The sequence below is a fragment of the Pseudophryne corroboree genome, chromosome 5 (genome assembly GCF_028390025.1).
Source record: "Pseudophryne corroboree isolate aPseCor3 chromosome 5, aPseCor3.hap2, whole genome shotgun sequence".
NCBI lineage: Eukaryota > Metazoa > Chordata > Amphibia > Anura > Myobatrachidae > Pseudophryne > Pseudophryne corroboree.
In genome coordinates, this window is record NC_086448.1 from 106,777,513 (window position 1) to 106,795,215 (window position 17,703).

The 17,703-nt window shown below is 45.6% G+C and overlaps 1 protein-coding gene across 6 annotated transcripts in view; it reads left to right on the forward strand.

Moving 5' to 3' along the window:
* Window positions 1-4,334, forward strand: part of CACNB2 (calcium voltage-gated channel auxiliary subunit beta 2) — a 570,712-nt gene extending 566,378 nt beyond the window's left edge. For all 6 annotated transcript variants that reach the window (XM_063921543.1, XM_063921545.1, XM_063921546.1 and 3 more), the window contains one exon: window positions 829-4,334. In XM_063921543.1, the coding sequence (XP_063777613.1) occupies window positions 829-1,314 (486 nt within the window). In that variant the 3' untranslated portion in view covers window positions 1,315-4,334. The remainder of the gene's footprint in view (window positions 1-828) is intronic.
* Window positions 4,335-17,703: the final 13,369 nt, after the last annotated feature.

The following is a 17,703-nucleotide window of genomic DNA, read 5'->3' on the forward strand; positions in this document are numbered from 1 at the left end:
TTGTGGTAGCCATTTTAAATCAAAACATCTATATATTTAATTGGCTAAGCAAATTTTTTTTGTAAGAGAAATTACACCACAATGACAACATCAGTTTTGAGGGTTCAGATGTCATTCGATAGGGTGTGTGATATAGATGCGCAGTAAGGTCATAGAATTTTGATACGTGGTCAGGTTGTTGAGGAAGTCAGTCATGATTTGTTTCCCCGTAGAAAAAGCATGGTGGAGGGGGGGCACTTGTTCTCTTACGGTTGCAAATTGCAGCAAAGCCCTTGACGATTTTTTTTTAAGTAAATTCAGTTGATATAATGAATCCACTTTCGATATACATTCAAATTTCAGGATACAGTAGACTTTAGATAATCACATTGTAGAATACACATCTCTTTTTTTTTTGGGGGGGGGGGTCGATTTCTAGCAACGCGGTTGACTAGTTTATTGTAATTAGACCAATATTCAGTAAACATTTTATTAAACTACTTTTTCAGCAAACTGATCCATGAACTTCCCTCCCCTTCAACAAATTGCCCCAAATAACTTACAAATTCCACAAATAATGAAGTGTTCCCATAATAAGTGATCCAGCCTTCCAGCTTCACCCCAGGGTGAATTCTTTAATCCAACGCTGTGCTTACTGTAGGTTATGACTGACTACTTTGTGTAGTTATAATCCTCTGTGCGTGTGAACGCCTGCCATGGAGTGTGTCTATGACCACAGGAGTACAGGGCTCTCACTGACCAGCGAAAGTGTTGGTGAGGGATGGATGAACCTTTCTGAGGTTGCTCCAGATATTTCTAACCGAGAGTCTTTTCTTTATCAATTCCCAGAGCTCCCAAGAAGAGCAGAAGAACGATCCTCCGGCGCCTGAGCGGAATGGGTCTGTAGAAGAGGACGCACCCGCCGAACCAACGAGAAAATCTCAGCATCGATCTTCCTCCTCTGCGCAGCACCACAACCATCGAAGTGGAGTAAGCAGGGGTTTATCCAGACAGGAGACGTTTGACAATGAGACACAGGACAACAGGGACTCCGTTTACCTAGAGCCAAAGGACGATTACTCTTCCGAGCATGTTGATCCTCAGGAATCCCACCGGGATCACAATCACAGAGACGTATCACACGCAGGTAGTGAACATAGACACAAAGAACCTCGACACCGGACAAATGAGCAGGACAGGGAGCAGGATCACAACGAATCCAACAAACCCCGCACTCGGCACAAATCGAGAGAACGACACAGCGAAAAGGAAGGAGAGGTTTCCAGGAAACGTAACGATAATGAGTGGAACAGGGATGTTTACATCCGCCAGTAACTTTTTTCATCATTCACACCTTTATATGTGACTTCTTTTTCTTTTTTTTTTTTCAATCTTGTACAAGAACCCTGAAAATTGTTTGGATTCATGTTGTAAAACATATAGCGTCCCTCTGTATTTTCCTTCTTGTTTTTCTACACTCAAAGGTTCATTGCTTATACAGAAATAGCATAAAATACATTTATTTTTACCGTTTTAACATAATATTCCCATTGGTGCATCTAAAAATACTACCAAGCCACGTGTTTAGCTGTTTCGTGATAAACATTTGGATGCTGTGTGTCGCCATCAAGATATTGTTGCTGTTCTAAAGCAAGTGATGTTTTGTAAACTTATTTTTTGTTTTTATTTATTTTTTAGACCAAGTTGGTTCCAGGCATAAAACTGGTAATTCGGTTACCCCTCCCCACAGCCATATATGTTTCACTTTTACACAGTTACAGCTCTATATTAATAATCTGTTGTGGCTACAAAAGTAATATCAGACTTCTGAAAAGACTACTAAAATATTGCTTTTATTTTTGTATGTTTTTAAATGCAACCACCTTCTTTGAATGTTGATTTCAAAGCCACTACTTACCTTTCCGTTTGCCTCCCGTTGTCTATGTTGGAGATCAGAGTTAAATATTGCCTTACAGACACGTTTCAAATGAATTTACTATATATACGTAGTGTTTTCTTGTTGGTTAACTCTGGTTATGTTTTTTTGTTGCTGTTTACTTTGCCCTGCATGGTTAAATGTTTGAGTATACACCGTTGTATGTTTTACTTCATGCTTTTCATAGTCCGTGACTGGAATTAGCATGGAGAAGTGATGGTTAGCACTCTTCCAATTGCACAGAAGTCAGATGTATCCACTACGTTACTGTATGGTCACAAAGCAGAAAAGTGGTTGATTTATTTATAGATAGGTATTTTTCAGATTAATTGTATGTAATTTATTTTCTTGCAGAACCACTGTTAACGAGGGACAGGCACGCAGAGCTAACAATTGTGAGGGACAAGTATTTATAAAATAACAAAACACATTTGCAGCAGTTGAAATGATATAATAAAGTATTGGCTAAATATCATGTAAAGGGCATGTTGCAATATAACAATTTCTTTCATACTCCTCTTATCCTACGACTAAAACAAGGTTTAACTTCATCAACTCTAAGGAGCCGATTTCATTAGCTAAGAGGTTCTGGAGTGAAAACCTCAATTGTGATCATGAGTATATTTTTTCTCTCACCCCTATGAGAAACTAGAAAAGATTGTTACCTAGATTCCCAGAACATTGGGGTCATTCCGAGTTGATCGCTCGCATGCCGTTTTTTGCAGCGCAGCGAACAGGTTACTACTGCGCATGCGCGGGTATGCATGGAAGTGCGTCGTACGGGTACAAAACGGATCGTTGCTGGGCGATGGATTTAACGAAGAATCCATTCGCACAGCAGATCGCAATGAGATTGACAGGAAGACGGCGTTTGTGGGTGTCAACTGACCGGTTTCAGGGAGTGTTTGCAAAAACGCAGGCGTGTCCAAGCGTTTGCAGGGTGGGTGTTTGATGTCAATTCCGGGACCAAAAAGACTGAAGTGATCGCAAGGGCTGTGTAAGTCCAGAGCTACTCAGAAACAGCAAAAAAGTTTTTCGTCCCACTCGGCTGCACAGGCATTCGCACACTTGCAAAGCGAAAATACACTCCCCTGTGGGCGGCAACTATGCGTTTGCATGGCTGCTAAAAGTAGCTAGCGAGCAATCAACTCGGAATGAGGGCCTATGTGCAGTAGCATAGCCATGAAGTTATTAGGGAACACTGCAGCTAACTGAACCAAACACTAAATATTGTCACCAAAGTACGGATGGACAATGGTGGATTAACCATTGATGGTCACTATTGATGGTACCATTGGGGGATAACATTTATGGTATAAAACCATTCACAGGGGAATCATTGATGGTTTCACCCGCTGCTGATCATCACTGCTCTATTACTCACTGCGTTGCAGGCATGGGGGGTGGGGCGGAGCATTAGGGGCCACAGCTAGGTACAGTTACCTGACACTAAGTAAAAAATTAAAAACATCAGAGGGTTATGTACCATCAATGGTGTGGAACCATTGAATCTCCTTCATTGATAGCAAAAAAAATCTAACATTGTTGGATAACCATTGATGGTTTGTAACCATCAATGGCTGATGGGCGACCCTACATCAAAGCCAAACATTTTCAGGTATAACTGGGGGGGGATCTGTCAAGGGACTGTATTTCACAATCCAGCCACTATGGAGCGGGGGAGGGGGTTATTCAAGGAGGGTTCCAGCAATAGGACAGAGGAATATGAAAATGTGTAATAAGGGGATAAACAATTAAATATTATGATGTGTGCTACAAAAGGGTACAACATAAACTTTTCCTTGTCCTCACCTTGTAAAATTTGTTAGCACCTTAAGATTTAAAGAGCACCTGTTGTCTACACGTTGTGGTGGCAGCCATTTTGTGACATAACTGAGGTACTTCATTAATGATATTACTGAATATTGGTTTGTTATACAAAATGGCATCTGCTTTCAGAGACTGATCATGAATACACTTGTGCGTATGTGTATACATTTTTACACTTGCACCAGTGAGTATTATTATTGCCAAGCAGCATTTTAATTAACACCACAATTTTTAAGGACCTGAAATACCATTGTTTTTGGGTTTATCATAGCACACTTTGATAAGATGTGTTTTGTTTTTTTTAAAGAAAAAAAAAAAAAGAGATATTTAAATATAAGCTTTGTTGAATACGGTATAGTAAATGCATATACTTGTGGGAAGTGTCTTTATTTTTCAGAATCAAATTTGTAAGCATATGTATATACTTCAAAATGGCCTTTGTAGATATTGGATTGTAGGTTCCGTAGCCATGTCAGACTGTTAAATGGTTTTATTTATTTATTATGCTATATACAAATGGTGGCTGTGAATCACATGTTATTCGTAACATGCAGAAATCTACAAAAACAAAAGAATGATGTTCCAATAACTTGTGTTTTTTCATCTTTTATTTCTACCACACTTTGATATCATTTCAATAGGAAAAATCAAGGGGCAGATAGGCAGAATGAGGAATGTGATAACGTAGAGCCTGGGGAGGGGGGGGGGGGGCTGATTCTCTGTTGCACTTGCAATGCCAATGTTTAGGTGTTGACCAATTTTTTACTACTGTGCGTGGACAAAAAAAACCTAAAAACACATACAGTGCATGCGTGTGTTGTTGCACATAGACAAAGTTGCGATTGAGACGCAAGGTATCAGAAATGGACTGGAGATGTTCTGTGCGTTTCCCGGGTGGTGACTGGGAGGTGGCTATTCAGCTGGAAAGGTTATATTCGTGACAAGGGCTTTCTGCTGAAGTAGTTGCACACACAGGTACTTTGTACACCAGGGAAAGGGCTGATTCTAGATTTAGCATAAAGATGCAGGAGCGACAACAGTAACAGGGATCTATAGTTGTCGCAGCACTGCACAACTCAGAATAAAGCCCTTAATGTCACTTAGGATAGAAAAACTGTGAATAAGACTATTCTTACTGTCATTGTGAAGGACATTGCTCAGTCTTGTACATTAACTCAGACACTATTATGTACAAATATATCTCTGCTCATCTATGCCACGAATGGGTCATACGTGTAGCTACATCGCGATTGCGACTTGCCATGTCCACATGAGACCCTTTCACGGGAGCATACACACCCATTCGATCCTATGGATCACGGTGCGCGGCAAATGAACCGTGTTTGTCACAATTGGCGGGTAAGATGAGCTAGGACTTTTACGTATGGTACCCGAGAGAATTGAAAAGAAGGAACAGCAGTAGCAGTACCTCCAGCATCACGTTTGGAGAAGGGCATTTCTCTCTGCATGGATTATGACACACATATACACACCCTGTGGTGGCAGCCATTTTGTCTGCTGAACAAACTAGAGAATACAGGCTATGGACTCATTACAAACTGTTCCTAGTAGGTTATCAACAGTTCCCATTGAGCAGATAAAATATTGGGGTAAATTTACTAAGATGGGAGTTTTATTTAAGGTGGGATGTTGCCCATAGCAACCAATCAGATTCCAGGTATTATATTCTAGAAGGTGCTAGATAAATGAGAAGTAGAATCTGATTGGTTGCTATGGGCAACATCCCATTTTAAATAGAACTCCCATCTTCGGAAATTTACCCCATTATTTTTTCCCACAACATGCCTACCAACAAATATTTTAAAGAGAAATCTGTGACTTTAAGCCTTGCCCGTGATCTACACGAGTCTTGCTCATGCCAACCCCCCAATTCTGCTAGGTATATGTACAGTAAGTACTGCATTATAATAAATATTGCTTCACCCTCCAACATTTTGCACATAAAAAATTGGTACAAATAAGAAAGGGGACGTGACCACGGGTAAAGGAGGCATGGCCACACCCCTTTTCCTATACTTTCAATGGAAGTCTGGAGAGCCAAAAATCGGTACAGACCATAAAAAAAAGGTACTGTACCTGCCAAAAACGTACAGCTGGAGGGTATGGCATTCTATGCCCCTGGCCTCTTTATGCCGCTAACAGGCAACATTCTCATGAGTGTTAGTGTACAGTCCACATTGTGCATACAGGTTGAATATCCCTTATCCAAAATTCAAAATCACACATTTTTGGTTCCCCTACTGAGATAATGACACATATATATGTATATTATATATCTATATAATATATCTATATATACACATAACATAATATACATGCCAGTATCTCAGTAGGGGACCCAAAAAGGTGGGATATAGCATTTTGGATAAGGGATACTCAACCTGTGTCTTACAAAATGTAGAAAGGGTAGAAAATTCGGGACTCTGTGCCCAATGCCTCATTAGGTCTGTTCACTGAAGCCACTAGGGCCTACATAATGACTGGGCTTCATGCACTGGCATTTTACTGCAGCTCATAACTGGCTCTGCCTACACAATGCCAGCCATTCCTTTGTGCTTAAGCAACGTCACTGATTCCTAATGAATTGATTGGCTGCATTCTCATGGATATTGGTCTACCCCACAAAATGGCTGTACATAGGCAACAAGTACACACCCAGGCCAAGATTAGCCATTCATCCTTGATCGAGATTCTTTTCAGGGTAATTTTATGCCAGAAGACTTGCATCACAATCACGTAGGCTTGGGCCTATTTTATTCTGTCATATTTCACTCTGGATTTTTTAAAACACAAAGACCAAGAGAAAAAAGGGTAAAATGGACATTAAATGGTACATCCATTTTGTTGACTATATGCTTTGTGTGGCTGTTGATGATTAATACAAAAAGTATCCATCCCACTGTCTGAAAAGTAAAAATTTTTTGCTCTGTAAATGTTTTTTTTCTTCATAATTTGCCCATTGAAAGCACTGTGTTCTAAAGTTTGTAGCAGCTAAGACTGTACAGTTTTTTTCCTCCTACTCCAGAAGGTGTGCACGAGCCTGCATAAGGTACACGTCAGCTCCATTATCACGGATAGATGCATTATACACGCAGAGAGTAGCGATTTCTACAGATGCTGGCCGCTCATTTAGCCTCAATAAGGCCTAGCACGAGAGAGCCGCCAGGTTCCGTGCAACTCTGCTGGCGTCAGGCGCCTTCTTTTTGCCACAGATACGTTGCACCAGGAGACTGTGCTGATTAATTTGTGAGTAGATGTATTTTCATCAGAAAAGACCCACGACACTAGCAGAGTCACATGCGCACCAAGAGGGGCTGTTTGGCATGATTGCAGCAATGATGCATGAGGGCGCTTAAGGTTGGTTAAAGCAGAATGTCACTTAGGATAGAAAAACTGGGAGTAAGACTTTTCTTACTGTCATTCTGAATGACATTGCTCAGTCTTGTACATTATCTCAGTCACTATTATGTACAGATGTATCTCGGCTTATCTACCCCATAAATGGGTCGTATGTGCAGCTACATCGCGATTGCGACTTGCCATGCCCACATGAGAGCCTTTCACGGGAGCATACAGACCCATGGGATCTTATGGATCACGGGTGCGTGCGCAGTGTACACTTACATCTGTGGGCACGCTAATCTCGGCAAATGAACAGTGTTTGTCACAATTGGCGGGTAAGATGATACTCAAGAGAATTGAAAAGAAGGAACAGCAGTAGCAGTACCTCCAGCATCACGTCTACAGATGACACCTGAGAGTATATAACAGATGGAACAGTAGAAGCAGCACCTCCAGCATCACGTCTGGAGATGACACCTGAGAGTATATAACAGATGGAGCAGTAGAATCAGAATCAGCTTTATTGGCCAGGTATACTTACGTATACTAGGAATTTGTCTTCGGTTTGCTATACAACAGCAAAGTAGGTAACAGGTAAGCAGGTGTGTGTGTGTGTGTGTGTGTGTGTGTGTGTGTGTGTGTGTGTGTGTGTGTGTGGGCAAGTAAAGTTACACAGATAGGTATACCGTAGGGACACAAGTTAGTTACATGTACGTCTAGTCAGTCAATGTTCAGGAGTTCAGCAGGCGGACAGCTTGGGGAAAGAAACGTTTGAGGCTTCTGGTGGATCTGGCGGGGGAAAGCCCTGTAACGCCTGCCTGAAGGAAGCAAGTTAAACATGCTGTGGCTGGGGTGTAGTTGGTCTTTTACTATCTTCATTGCCCGCTTTTTAGCTCTGGACAAGTACAGGTCCTGGACTGAGGGAAGGTCGGCCCCAGATGATCTTCTCTGCGGTTCTGACCACCTTTTGGAGCCTGCATCTGTCCCTCGCGCTGGCGGAGCTGTACCATACGAGTATCGAGGAGCACAGTACCGACTCCACAATCGCGGAGTAGAAGAGGAGCAGGAGCTTCTGTGGGATGTTGAACTTCCTTAGTTGCCTGAGGAAGAACAACCTCTGCTGCGCTTTCCTAACAGTGGCGTCAGCGTTGGACTCCCATTTAAGGTCCCTGGAGATTGTGGTCCCTAGAAACTTGAAGGAGTCCACTAGCGATACCACACTGTCAGCAATCGTTAGCGGAGGTGCACTAGATGACTTCTTCCTGAAGTCCACTATCATCTCGACAGTTTTGAGGGGGTTGAGGTCAAGGTTGTTGTGGATGCACCACTGGGCCAGCCGGTCTACTTCCCGTCTATAGGCCGATTCGTCCCCATCCTTGATGAGGCCGATGACGGTGGTGTCATCGGCGAATTTGATGATCCTTACTGATTGCGCCTCTGAGGTACAGTCATTTGTGTACAGGGAGAAGAGCAGGGGTGAGAGGACACAGCCCTGAGGGGCCCCTGTACTAATGGACCGCGCTTGAGAGGTGAATTCCCCCGCTTTCACCACCTGTGTCCTATCTGTCAGGAAGTCTATTATCCAGGAACAGGTAGCTTCTGGGACCCCTAGGCGAAGTAATTTGGGGTGGAGGATGCTGGGGACGATTGTATTGAAGGCCGAGCTGAAATCGACAAACAGGACCCTCGCGTAGGTACCGGGAATGTCTAGGTGCTGTAGAATGTAGTGCAGGCCCAGGTTGACTGCATCCTCGACACACCGATTCGAGCGATAGGCGAGCTGCAGGGGGTCCAGTTGGGGGCCAGTCACAGTTTTCAGGTGATTCAAAACCAGACACTCGAACGTTTTCATGACCACAGACGTCAGTGCTATCGGCCTGTAGTCGTTCAGGTTCGTGATAGTGGGTTTCTTGGGGACCGGGACTATAGTAGACCTTTTGAGGCAGGAAGGGACTTTCTGTAGCTCCAGCGATTTATTGAAGATCTTGGTGAATATGGGGGCGAGCCGACCCGCACATGCTCTTAGGGCAGATGGTGACACTCCGTCAGGACCCGGAGCTTTCCTGGTTTTGGTCCTTTTGAACAATGCCTCCACCTCTTCTTGGGTGACTTGCAGTGCCTGGGGTTGGCCGTCGGTGTTCGGGGCATCGTAGAGGTGATTGTTTGGGTTGCAGGGGACTTCTTTTGCGAACCTGCAATAAAAGTGTTTCAGTTCATCTGCAAGGTCTTGGTGCATGGCGGTGGACTTTGATGTTTTCCTGTAGTTGGTTATGGATTGCATTCCTTTCCATACAGATACGGGGTCATTGGTGGAGAGATCGTTTGTCAGCTTGTCCGAGAACCGCTTTTTTGCTAGCCTGATTCCTTTAGTCAGAGAGTTCCTAGTACGGTTGTATAGTGCTCTGTCACCGCTGCTATAGGCCTCCTCTTTGGCTCGACGAAGTTGCCTGAGCTGGGCGTTGAACCAGGGCTTGTTGTTGTTGTAAATGCGGTAAGTCTTGGTAGGTACACACATGTCCTCACAGTAGCTGATGTAGGATGTGACAGTGTCTGTCAAGTCATTCAGGTCGGTTGCCGAGGCTTCAAAGACCCCCCATTCCTTGCAGTCAAAGCAGGCCTGGAGCTTCATCTTGGCCTCATTGGTCCATTTCTTCACAGTCTTATATTCAAAAAATTTTATTGACAGATGGTTACAGAATGTAATAACAGATAACAGGTCACAAATGTATTCAATGCAAAACATCTTGACAGTACATATAAATTATGGTGTTCCGTCATATTTTAACATCCTTAAATGTGTAGTTAGAGCAATCAATTATGGAAAGATGAGTGTGATATTACAAAGTCATATCAGATTCTATGGAGATTGTGTGAAGGTATGTATACAGGTGAAGATCAGAGTCAGAAAGGAGCAGTAGAGTTAAGCGTCTCTAGTAGGTACCATCTGGTATCTTGAAAACATTGTCGTAAAGCGGCCCTTACCAGTGGAGATAGGGTTATAACATACGGCAGCCAAGTTTGGAAGTATTTTTCTGTTAGTTTGTCTTTCTGTAGTGAGGTGTTGGTCCAATCTAAGTGGAAGAGATGGGAAATTCTGGGGTGTAGCAGTGTGATGGGGATTGGATCTGTGGCGATCCATTGAGAGAGGATTGTTTTCTTTGTTGCAGCGGCCAATTTGATTAACAGGATGCGGTTACCTTTGGTTAGCGTGTTGTGTGAAGAAGGTGGGTAAATGCCCCAGAACGCCCAGGTTTTATTTATGGTAAATTGTATTTTTAGCTCTGTGGATATATATGATTGTAGTGCCTGCCATAGGGCCTGTACTTTAGGGCATGACCAGAGACAATGGACTATGTCCGCTTCTAAGGTGGTGCATTTATAGCAGCGTGATGAAGGGGCAGCTCCTATAAGAAACCTCAATCTGGGGGTGACGTATGCTCTGTGTAATATTTTCTGGTGCATCTCTGTGTATGTGACTGAGCCCAGTGTCTTATCTAGACAGCTGTTGGCGTCTAGAATAGTTCTTAGTGTCAGGTCCGGAAAGTCCCTCGTCCATTTCAGTAAGCCCACTGTGCCAGAATCTATATTTAGTAATGGGCGAGAGTGTGTGTGTATGAATGCTATTGAGAAATGATCTTTTGGATTAAGTCGAGCCGATCTATCTAAAGCGTTGGAGATATCTTGGGAGGATAGACTGGATAATAATTTTCTTACAAAGCTGCTTGCTTGAAGGAAGGGGAATAGTGGTATGGATAAGTTTGGGAAACGTTCTATGATCTGTGAGTGTGTGAGTAGTGTTAGATTTTGGGAGTCTAAGAAGTGATGTGCATATTTTAGTCCCCCTTCGTGCCAATTACGGAATATCGGGGAGGTGACATGTGGCTTAAAGTCAGGGTTGCCCCAGAGGGGTGTGAAGAGTGACATCTGGTTTGAGAGTTTTAATTGAGAGCGGGTCTTTTGCCATGCAGCACAAGTCGCAGAGATGAGCACATTGTCTTTTATATGGGTAGGCATGTTATTCGGAGAGGTGTGTAGTAGGGATGTCAGGTTCCAGGTGGGACTGAAGGATTGTTCTAATTGTGCATTGGTGTATTTGTTTTGTCCACCAATCCAGTCTAGGGCAATCCTGTAATTTGCTGCTAATGCGTAAGCTCGAAGACATGGTAGATTTAAACCCCCGAGTGATCTTGGTTGTCGCAATTTGAATAGGGAAAAGCGTGGGCGCTTACCCGCCCAGATAAATTTAGTCAGCGCTTTATCTAGTTGTGTGAATGTGCCTTTGTTTGGGATCATCGGAAGCATTTGTAACACGTATAAGAGGCGTGGGAAGCTGATCATCTTATACAAGTGACCTCTGCCAGTGTATGTCAGCGGAAGGTGAGCCCATCTGGTGAAGTCTGCGTAAGTTCTGGCGAGGAGTGGGAGAACGTTGAGGGAGTATAATTTGGAAGGGTGATCTGGGATTATGATGCCCAGATATGTGAGACGATTGTTCTTTGCCCATTGGAATGGAAAGGTGTCGCCCCATCCCAATTTAGCTGCAGGAAAGAAGGCTAATGCTTCTGTCTTTGAGTAATTGATTTTGAATCCTGATACTGTTTCAAAGGAATTAAGTATGTTAAGCAAATGTGGTATGGCCTCATGAGGATTGCTAACATAAAGTAATATGTCATCTGCAAATGCTGAAAATTTAAGTTCCTGATTAGCTAGTTTAATACCTCTCCATTTTTTTTCCTTTAAGAAGTGTCTTAGGAGGGGGTCCATTGCTAGGTTAAATAAGAGAGGGGATAAAGGACAGCCTTGTCTGGTCCCGCGTTGCAGTGTAAAACGTTTGGAATTATGGGCGTTGACTGTTAAGAATGCTTGGGGATTTTGGTATAGTGTTTGAAAAACATGTGTAAAGGCTGGATCAAAGTTCTGGTGTCTAAGCATCCTATTGATATGTGCCCAAGACACCCTGTCGAAGGCCTTGTCTGCGTCACAGCTTAGGATTATATTCCCCATCTCCCGTGATTCGTGTGATTTGATCATGGCCGCTAATAATGATCGAACATTGATCACAGAGTGCTTATTGCGCAGAAAGCCTGTCTGTGCAGGGTGTAGAAGTGTGGGCAGTATCAATTGGAGGCGGGAGGCAAGGATTTTTGTGAAAATTTTGAAGTCTTGGTTCAGTAGCGAAATGGGTCTGTAAGATGAGACCAAGGTATGATCTTTGTTTGGCTTGGGTAAAATAATGATTCTGGCTGTGTTGAAGTCAAGCGGAGCCGGACCTCCAGTCAGAATTGAGTTATATAAGGCCCTTAAGTGTTTTTTTATGTGTGGAAGAAGTGTTTTATAGTAAGCTGCTGATAGGCCGTCTGGACCTGGAGATTTCCCATTGGGGAGGGATTTTATGGTTTGTTCCAGTTCTTCTTCTGTGATGGGGGCGGTGAGACTCATATTATCAGTGTCGCTAAGAGTAGGAAGGTCAGCTTGCAGTAAGAAGTTCTCTCCCATCTCAGGTTGGTCGGGGGGTGCTGTGTATAGATTCTTGAAGAATTTCAGGAAAGTGTTGCTAATTGCTTCTTGAGTCAGTGAAGGTTTGGTGTTACTGTCTCGAATCGAGGGGATATGTTTGGGAGTGTCTCGGGTTCTTACCATGTTAGCCAATAATTTTCCTGGCCTATTGCTCCAGCGAAAGTATTTGTTAGTTTGAAAAGAGAGGAATAGCTTGGCCTGCTCTGTGCATAAGGTGTCGTGGACTAACTTAGCGTCTTTGTATTGTAGTCTATTGTTTTTAGTGGGGTTGGCCAGTAACTTTGAATATGTGGTGGTCACCTGTTGGGAGGCTGTGGACATCCGTTCCTTAAGGTGTTTTTTCTTTGTGGCTATATAAGATATTATTTGGCCTCTGAGAACAGGCTTGGAGGCTTGCCAGAAAAGGTTCATATCATTTGTGTGCATTACATTATCTTGTGCATAGTTTAAAAAGGACTGAGACAGATAGAGCTTAAAGTCTTCTGAGGTGGCTAGGTATTCTGGGAAGCGCCAATTATAAGAGATTGTGCGAGGTGTGGCCAATGTGATTGTTAATGAGATAGGAGCGTGATCAGATAGTAGGATACTGGCTATGGTGGAATCTTCTACTCTGTGAATTAAAGAGGCCGATACCAGCCAATAGTCTAATCTAGAGAATGTTTTGTGTGGATGGGAGAAGAAGGAATATTCCCTATCGTCTGGGTGTATGAATCTCCAGGGATCGAGAAGTTGTAGGGAGTCTAACATCAAGGATAGTGTGGGTGGTAATGACCTATTGGAACCTGGTTGTTTAGGAGTTCCTGATATGTCTAACTGAGGGTCTAAGGCTACATTAAGGTCACCTCCCAAGATCAATGAGCCCTCGATCCAACCCTGTAGGTTAACGAATATGCTTGAAAAGAAAGGTGCGTTTGGTCCCGTGGGGGCATAGATGCATGCTAAGGTGAATCGTTCACCTTCAATATCCATCTTCAATAGTAAGAATCGCCCTTCTGGGTCTATCCACTCTTCCCTTATTTTATAGTGTAATGATTTATGAAAAAGTATTAAGACCCCTCGTGTCTTGTGCTATATGAGGCGCTTCTAAAATCACCCACCCAAGCATCTCTCAATGTGTTTGGATCTGAAATACGCCAGTGTGTTTCTTGTAGGAACACCACATCTGGGTGAAATTTTTTAAGGTGGTTTAGAATTTTCTTTCTCTTAATCGGTGTGTTCAAGCCCTCCACGTTCCATGAGACTAATTTGAGCGATGACTTTGTGCCCTCTATAGATGTTTCAGCTGCTCTTGGGTCTATCATTATCCAATACCCAGTCTGATGGAACCTGGAGAGAGAAGCCACAAGCAAAGGTCTGGCCCCCCGTCCCAGCGAGCAGGGGTAGGCCTAAAGGAGTGTGATATGGCAGTGTGTAGAGAAGTATCTAGGTAATCAAGATGTACTGTCATACATATAAACTGTGACAACAAATACAGTAAAAACCATCGGTCAAAACATTTTTTGAATATCTGAACCCAAGATGATGGTTCTAGGAACCATTTGTGTTTAACTGAAACTTTGAAAAGATTAGACAAAGGGAAAAAGGTAGGCATAGACAGAGAGGATGGGCAACCACATTCCCCCCTCCCCTGTCCCAACATCATATGTGAAAGCAACAAGATTATCTGTAACCAGGCTACTCGATTGTCTAGATTTAGCAGTGAATTAGCCATTAGAAAAGCATTGGAGATTATTTATAACAAAAGATACTTGCTATTCTTAGGCATTCAGTCCGCATCGTCCATACGGGAGTTTGATCCATGGGTGTCAAATGATTTGATAAAATTTCGTGCTGTATCAGGAGAATCAAAATAATTTGGTCTTCCTGCGTGGAAGATTCTTAATTTTGCGGGGTATAAGAGTGCGAATCTAATGTTCCGAGAGAATAGTTCCTTGCATATTGGGGAGAATTCCCTCCGTTGTGAGGAGACTTGGAAAGAAAAATCTTGGAAGAGGAGGATCTTGGAACCCTCATAGCAGAGACCGGGACTTTTGCGGTATAGCTCCATAATTTTCACCTTGTCCAGGTAGTTTAGCAGTTTGAAAATTACCGGTCTGGGGCGTGAAGGAGCAGATTGGGAGGGTTGTCTTTCGGGGCCGATGCGATGAACTCGTTCTACTAGATATGAGGTCGGCGAGGAAGGCAGTTCTAAAGTTGAGGGTAGCCAGCGGGTGACTAAGTCCATCAAATCTTTTTGTCTGACCGTCTCCGGAAGCCCAACGAGTCGTAGATTGTTTCGACGATTGCGATTTTCCAAATCTTCGATTTTATCGTTCATGGCTGCTAATGTGCTGTCATGAGTTTTTAATTGAGATTGGGTCGCGTGCTGGTCGTCTTCCAATGTGGAGATGCGGTCTTCGGCCTCTGTTAATCGTTGCGTGTGTTGTGATATTTGGGCCGCAGCTGAGTTGATGGCCTCTAATAGGGGTGCCAGTTTCGTGTCAAACAAGGGTGAAATGATTTCCGTTATCTCCCTGGCCCTCTGTACTGCAGACGGGCTGGCCCTGAGGTCAGTTGTTGATGTATCGTCCGCGTCTCTTTCGCCCGGTGGGGAGGGTGACCGTTGTTGAAGTGGGCTTTGTTCTTTGGGTGTCGGCTTGTTTTTGTTTTGAGAATTTTTATTTGCCCGAAGTGTTTTGGCCACGTATTTTTCCATGATGATAGGTTTGTCTTCAGGTTAGGTGTGGTGTGGTTTAAAAGTTGTGATGCCGTGTGCATGTGACTCAGACTATGCTGCAGGTTCAGGACTGTATATGACGGTCAGGGAAGTCTCAGGATACCTGATGGGGGTCAGTAGGGTCCTATTTGCAGGTTGGTTTTGTCAGATTTGTTTTGGATTCAAAATACAGGGCTCACCTGCTGCTGTCGTGGGTACGGGCAGCGACCAGCGCGGTACCCGTGGGACCCACAGCGTGTGGTGGCAGTTCACTGTCTTGTAGTGTCGGGTTGAGGGGAAGCGTGGCCGCACCGCTCACCTGTCTTTTGCCAGGAGTTGCCGGGGGTGTGGTGCAGTAGGTCTCAGGCAATTAAAGTGCTGCAGGCTCGTGTGAGTGTGGAGGAAAGTGCCGCCGGTTAGGCCCTTCTGTGGCTGTAGCGTTGATCGGCTGTGAGGTCTCTTTCAGCTATTCCCGGAATGATGCTGGTGGGTTGCGGATGGGGTCTGGGGTATTTCCCAGGAGGGGGGTCGCGGGCCTCGGCCGAGGTCCGCGGCGTGGTGCGGAAAACTGGAGCTCGAGCGGCTATTGCCGCGAGGGGTAGTGGTTGGGGACTTCCCCCGTCCGTCTCCCCGGGGCACCCGCCGGTTGTGTTGAGTGTCGGGCAAGTCGGACTCGGGTGTTCACGAGTCCCAAGATGGCCGCCGCTGTGCCCAGAGTGGGGATCTCGGGTCTCCGCTGAGGTCCGCGGTGCAGCGCGGGAGCCCGGGGCTCGAGCGGTGAGTGTCGCGAGGGGTGGTGAGCGGGGTTGTCCCTCTTCCGTCCTTCCGAGGTGCCTGTTGACTGTACTGGGTGTCAGGCTGGCCGGACTCGGATGGTCGCGAGTCCCAAGATGGCCGCCGCTGTGCCCAGAATGGGGATCTCGGGTCTCCGCCGAGGTCCACGGTGCAGCGCGGGAGCCCGGGGTTCGAGCGGTGAGTGCCGCGAGGGGTGGCGAGCAGGGGTGTCCCTCGTCCGTCCTTCCGAGGTGTCTGTTGGCTGTGCTGGGTGTCAGGCTGGCCGGACTCGGATGGTCGCGAGTCCCAAGATGGCCGCCGCTGTGTCTGGCACTTCACGTGTGCCTCTTTCGGTGGGCTCAAATGAGGTGGGGGAGCGAGCCGGGGAGAATGCCTCTTTGCTCCCTGTTATCTCCGTGCCCCGTGTTCTTGTAATTGAGGCCCCCAGGTCAGATTCAGCCGATGATAGTGGCTATATTGGCGGGGTGTACGGAGAGCTCTCTAAAAGCAGCCGATCCGCTCGGCCCGCCCACCGGAACCATTTCTTCACAGTCTTAACTGCTCTCAGCTTCTGTGTATAGGTAGGGAGTAGGTGGACGAGGCAGTGGTCAGATAGGCCGAGTGCAGCACGCGGGATAGACCGGAAGGCAGACTTGAGGGTAGTGTAGCAGTGATCAAGGGTGCGCCCTTCCCTAGTGGGACACGTGACTTGTTGTTTGTACTTAGGTAGCTCCTTGCTCAGGTTAGTTCTGTTGAAGTCGCCCAGTACTATAAGCAGAGAGTCTGGGTGTTTATGTTCTATGTCTGATATACATATGGCCAGGTGGTGCAGGGCTTCGTTCGCGCAGGCGAGGGGGGGGATGTACACTCCCACAAGGACAATTGAGGCAAATTCCCGGGGGGAATAGAAGGGGTTGCAGTTGATACTCAGCATCTCCAGGTGAGGGCTGCATGATTTGCCTATGATCGTGACATTGGTGCACCATCCGTCGTTGATGTAGAAGCAGATGCCACCACCTTTCATTTTCCCTGAGAGAACCTTGGAGCGATCGGCCCTGAAGAGACTGAAGCCCGGCAGAGACATCGGGTTGTCCGCAATATGGTCGTCCAGCCACGTCTCCGTAAAGCAGAGGACGGATGACCCTGTAATGCCTGACCCTGCGCTGCCCAGAAGGAGGGACAATTCGTCGAACTTGTTTGCCAGTGAGCGCACATTCGAAAGCAGGATCGCGGGTAGTGCAGACCGGTGCCCTCGCCGCCGCCACCTCACTAGGTCGCCTGCGCGACAGCCTCTCCTCTGAGTCCAGGTCCTTCTACTAGGGCCGACATGAGGGCCTCCGTCATTCTCTTTCCGGGGCCGGTGATCCATCCGCCAGTCGCCACCTGGGCTGCGGGGGGGGCGCGGCCGCTCGGTCATCCACTTCGGTGTCCACAACGTCTGCATCCTTGCCACACAGGGCAGCAAGGGCAGCGAGGGCTGCAAGGGCCGCTGATCCGTCCGCCGACGGGCCCGAACGTGTGGTAAGCACCTCGGGAGCGCTCCAACTAAGGAGGGCTTCCCTGCTGTATTTGGTCACCGGTGGGGTAGACAAGGGCAAGGGAAAACAAG